The 6,000-nt window shown below is 30.8% G+C and overlaps 1 protein-coding gene across 1 annotated transcript; it reads right to left on the reverse strand.

Moving 5' to 3' along the window:
* Positions 1–4,006: 4,006 nt before the first annotated feature.
* On the reverse strand, positions 4,007–5,752 carry LOC112706474 (probable isoaspartyl peptidase/L-asparaginase 2). The gene is made up of 4 exons (XM_025757780.3): positions 5,435–5,752; positions 5,075–5,308; positions 4,901–4,987; positions 4,007–4,799 (listed from the first exon to the last, which is right to left on the reverse strand). The coding sequence occupies exons 1-4, from the start codon at positions 5,594–5,596 to the stop codon at positions 4,302–4,304; spliced, it is 981 nt and encodes a 326-aa protein (XP_025613565.1). The 5' UTR covers positions 5,597–5,752; the 3' UTR covers positions 4,007–4,301.
* Positions 5,753–6,000: the final 248 nt, after the last annotated feature.

The following is a 6,000-nucleotide window of genomic DNA, read 5'->3' on the forward strand; positions in this document are numbered from 1 at the left end:
GGCAATGCATAAACGACTAAAAGTTATGATGCAATATAGAAATCAAAGCTGACACAAAGGGTTATCCGGCATATATGATCATCAGACCCACTAAAAGGAACAGTGGCTATAATAATCAAAATTTCAATCTATAAAGTGCACCACGCACTAAAACAAACGACGACTGTGATTTGTGTAAAATTTAATTTGTTTACATGAGATAGATTGAGAAGGAATACTAGCCTCACTTCAGCAATCATATAGTGAGAAATAATAATTCGGTTCACTTTGCTAGTTACTATTTATTATTTGCGCGATTAGTGAAAATGGAGAAACTCACTTGAATATGCTTAGAGTTCTCTCTTTACGTGAAAAGCGTTATATTGTGGTTTAGTAAAGTATAATGACTACTTAAATATTTATTTTAAAACATGTATAGGATAATTGGTATTTAATCATGTTAATAACAAAAGAAAAATAATAATTATAAATTAATTTTTTATTATTTTAAATCAATGTTATAAGATTCTAATTTTCAGTATGTTTAGATCATTCTAAAAATTGAGTATTAATAACTTGCCTTTTTAATAATTAAGTAATTATTATCTATTATTTAATAAATATGAGCCTGATCGTAGTTAGTTTGTTGTTGATTTTATGAAAAAATTTTTCTCTTTAACAAAATATTAAGTCAACGTACATCAACAGAAGATATAATGACAGTCACAAGATAATATAGAAATATTTATAATACAGGATCCATTCAAAACATTCTTGGCATAGATAATCATAATATATATAGGGGTAAATATATATGAGTTATTAATATAAATGATATTAGTAATATAATGATAAAAGATATACAATGAAATATTAGTAAAATTAAGTTCACCAAAGAGTATCGATATTTATTCATATCAATAGATTTTGAACTCAATAATAATATTATTAAACAAATCTTTGTTTTAATTAGAGCTGGTAATAACAATAATAATAATTTTATCTTTTTTTAAAAAATCTCATTATAACACAAATTATATAAAAATTTTAATTAATTTAAACTCTAGTTATTATCATAAAATTAATTTTATAAAATATTTTATTATAAAAAATTATATAATAATCTTAATTAATATAAACTCAAATCTTAATAAATTAATTTCTAAAAATAAAGAACTCAAATTAATAAAATAAATTATAATTTATTTATATTAAAATTTTTAAAAATATGGATCATTACAAAGGTATTTTTTATGAGCTAGCCAATTAATAATAATTATAAATTAACTTTTTATGAGCTAGCCAATTTCTTGAAAATTTAATTGATATATATATATATATATATATATATATATATATATATAATTTTAGTTTTAAATTATAAATATATTTGTATCAATTTTTTTATATATTTTTATTTTTATTACTCAAATTTTTTGAGTCCATCGCTCTCTTAACCACTTCTAATTTTTAATACCACAGCTGTCATGATTATTAGACTTAATTTCTTTTATATGTTTCATGATTATCATGATAAATAAAAGTTATCAAAGACAAATAAATAATTTATTAAATTAATGATAAATAATATATATTTAATATTTTTGTTATTATTATATTACTATTATTATTTGAATTAATCAAATAATTAGTGTCAATTTATACATATAATTATAATAATTATTAAAGAATATTTTAATCAAATAAATTAAGAAAATTAAAATATTTTAATATTAAAAAATAAGAATGTACATTTTATAAACGAAAAAAAATATATCACATAAGAAGAGAATGTCATTAAATTAGTCAAATTTAATTGATTAATGAAACCATCGAACCAAATCTCACATGAGAAGAGAATGTCATTGAATTGGTCAAATTTAATTTAATTAATTAAACAAATCAATCCAAATCTAATCAATTTATTACGTCAATATTTTTAGACCACGTTTTTTCTAAATCACTTGTCAATATAAAACAGATATTAATATAGAAAATATAAATTAAAAAATATAAAACAACAAAAGTATATATTAACCTTTTTTAATGTACACTTAATTTTGTTTATTTTTAAAACTAATGTTGTTAAAGTACATATTAAGATTATAAATTAAATTTTTTTATTAAAAGTAAAAAAATTTCAATTTTTAATATATTTATTTTGTATTTATTAAAAAAATATATTTAAAATATTCTACTAATAATAATTTTATCATGCAATATGTTTAGAACACATATTACCTAAAACAGAATTTTCCTCTCATCTTCTATTCCTGTTTAATAAAATGTCTCTTGTCTCCATCTAATTCTATTACGGGTCTCTTTTTTTTTTCTCCACGAAAAAGATAGATATTTGTGGATATTTATAGATATTAAATTTTAATTTTTTATTTAAAAAATTAATATAATCATAATAAAATTTAATATAATAATTCAATTAAATAGATTAAATTAAAATACAATTCAAATCTAAATTTAACATAATTAATATATACACAATCTTTAACATACAAATTAAAATAAAATAAAACAGAAAAATTTCATTTAGATAAGGAATGAATTAAGATTATATATAAAAGTATTTAAGTAAATTTTTTTATGGGATTTTGCAGGTCGTTGTAAGGTAGGTACCTCAATCTCCATTCTTGCCTTCAATTATTCGCGTAAGTCACATCCTCGTCGAGAATTTTTGCTGCAAATAACATAAATTTTTGCTGCAAGTATATTTTGTTGGTTGAGTTAGTCAATTGTGGTTTTTCTAAAATTTATGTTGTATATCAAAATTTTTATGTTATGCATAAAAAATTTTATGTTGTATATTAAAATGTGTGTTTTTTGTATTTTGTTAGTTGGATATTAATATTTTGGACATGTAATTTTTTAAAATTTTTGTACTATGCACCAAATTTTTATGTATACCAAAATTTTTGCATTAACGTGCGTATTTTGTTGGTTGGAGGTCAATGTTATAAACATGAGTCATTTAAAAATTTATGATTTACACCAAAATTTTATGTTGTGCATCAAAATTTTTGTGCTGTGAATCTAAATTCATGTGCTCTAAGTTTTTGAACATATGCAAAAGAAGATAAAGATAAAGAAAACATCAAAAAAGAAGTTTCAAGAAAATAAAATTATTGAAAACGACAATGATGACAACCACGTTCAAATAGAACTTGATCGATGAAATTGTTTGGCCGCATAACTTTTTTTAATAATAATAATAATAACTATTGTCACAATTTTTTAAACTAGCCTTAATCATGGTTTCTGTTCCGGTCTAGCCCAACACTGACCCGTCTCAGATACGAATAGCCGACCCAACGGGTCAATTGATCCGAATCAGGTGGTGACCCACACGTTACCACGCCACCTCTTCATCCACGTAAAAATTGGACAGCTAGCAAAAGCTTTCAGACAAGTGGGTCTGGCTACAAAGAGTCCACCCGAATATGGACTATAAAGGAAGATGGACTTACCCCTCTCCAGAGTTATGTCACCCATTCTAACCCTAAATTACCGCCTGAGTATGAATACTGACTTGAGCGTCGAAATCATTTCAGGTGGTCCCATCACATCATCATTCCCCTGCCCAGTCAATATTATAACCAAACTCTAATATCCCAGTTCGCGCCTAGGTCCTAACCCCTTAAAGTCTTTGCTCCGGTACAAGTTTAACTCAACCCACCAAACATTCGACTAGACGAATATTGGCATCGTCTATGGATACCTGGCGCAAGGATGAATGATTTTCTCCTTCTTAAATTATGATTATAGGCTAAAATTATTCTAGTGCCAACTAAAATATCATAATTTTCTTTAATTTATATATAAGTATCGATTATTTTATTATATATTAAGACACCAAAAAACTTTATATATGGATTAAGGTGAAAGTTTGGAATTTATAGAAATATGTCTTGATTATAGGATACAAAAAACTAAAGAGAACTATTTGTTTGGAAGCATTATTTAGCAATTGCGATCTGCATTGATAAAAGATTGAAGAAAATCTGAAAAGAGCCAATAAGGAAAAAGCACTAACCAAATTGAGATTAAGCTAGAATAGACATACAAGAAGGAGCATTTTCAACTTTCAAGTACCGATCACTACTTCAATCTTTTGCCTTTCGTTGCTATTTCTAAAAGAAACACCCACTAATATAATTCACATGTCTAGCATTCTAGAACTATCGGGACTCTCCTAAAATAGGAATGAAAACCAACCACAGGCCACTGAATTGCAACACAACAAACACCGCCTATTATTAGAAAGGCCATTACACAAACCTTGTACAATTCGAACCCTACACTAAACTAAACTATTCCCAGATTCCCACTTCCATGAAGCCATCCTCAGTGGCGCAGCCCCTAAACATGCCATTGCAGTTGAACCCATAAGCCACCTCACCCTTATTAGACACCGCTATGAGCCCAGCGAACCCTTCGTCGAGCCTATTCTTGATCACAAAGTCCACCGCTTCCTGAAGGCCCAGGCCCTTGTATTCCATAACGGCCGCAACCTCACGCGCCAGAGTCCCGCGTATGATAGCCTCCCCTTCACCCGTGCAGGACACACCGCACAACTCACACGCGTAAGTTCCAGCTCCTATGAGCGGTGAGTCACCGATCCTACCAGTCATCTTGTTCATGAGCCCCCCTGTCGACGTGGCAGCCGCACATCTACCTTCCTTGTCCACCACCACGCACCCCACCGTCTCCGGCGCGTACACGCTTATCGGAAGCCCGTTCATCTTCATTGGGCTCTCCACTCCTGCGCCGCACGTGTCGTAACCGTTCGTTGGAATCCTGTAGTCGAACTGCACCACCAACCACCAAACAGAAAAGAAAAGATATTCTCATTATTAGTTTTTGAATGGACACGAATTCCGTCACGTTTTGATTATATTCGCTTACTTACCAGGATTGTATTGGCTTCCTTTGCGAGCTTCAGCATCCCAACATTCTCAGGGGTAATGAAGTATTCGTTCTCCACAACCTCCACACCCTAACAAAACAAAAGAAATAATACTCGTAAGACTTTATGAAGTGACGTCAGCATGAGATGGAATTGAATGGTTTCTAAAGGGTAAACCTGGAGCCTGGCGAAATCTTCAGCGCCGGAGAAGGCAAGGTAGGAATGGGGGGACTTATCCATGACAAGGCGAGCAAGAGAGATAGGGTTCTTGACGGTTGTGAGGCCAGAAACGGCGCCGCAACGTCTCTTGGGACCGTCCATGATGCTTGCCTCCATTTCCACTGTACCGTTTTCTGTCAGCGCAGATCCGCGCCCAGAGTTGAACAGTGGATCCGTTTCCAGCTCCCTCACCTATATATGTTAACAACGTTCAGCTATTTATAGTATTCATATTATTGTTATAAGATGCTAGTAATTGATTTTATGTCGTTATTTTATGCAATATTACTGGTAGGTAGAAATTTAAGAGGGACCTACGACAAGTTCAACGACGTCGATGGCGGAAGCATTGGAATGAAGAGAAGAGATGCCAAGGTTGAGGCAACGAGCAAGGAGTTGCTTGGCCTCTTCCTGGCGTTGAGGTGGGAGATTTGGGTCCACGCCAGCGCCACCATGCACAGCTATTGCCCAACCTCCCATATTCTCTTTCACTAATACTACTATGAAATATGAGTGTGTTTGTGTTGAGAAATTCTTGCAGAGAAAGCGGAGGTTGGTTCGTGTTTTTATAGGGGAAATCGGACTTGAAACGTGTTTAATTATTATGTGGTGTAATTAAATTTTGAGATTTGGTAGGAAATGTGATTTGATTTGGTTAGTGAGAATAATGGTGTTCTTTTCCCGGTTGTAATTGGGTCATTTCATAATTTCACAACCAAGTGATGACTGCTTAATTTCCAATTCTGCCCCTCTTCCCTGCTGCCCCTCCTGAATAAGTCAAAAAATGGACCCCCACTCCTTTGTCTTTTCCTGCTTTTTCTCTTCCAGCATCTTTGGGAGAAACAATGAAATATTACCAATACAATACAAAATTATTAGTGCCA

This window comes from Arachis hypogaea, chromosome 8 (assembly GCF_003086295.3).
Source record: "Arachis hypogaea cultivar Tifrunner chromosome 8, arahy.Tifrunner.gnm2.J5K5, whole genome shotgun sequence".
NCBI lineage: Eukaryota > Viridiplantae > Streptophyta > Magnoliopsida > Fabales > Fabaceae > Arachis > Arachis hypogaea.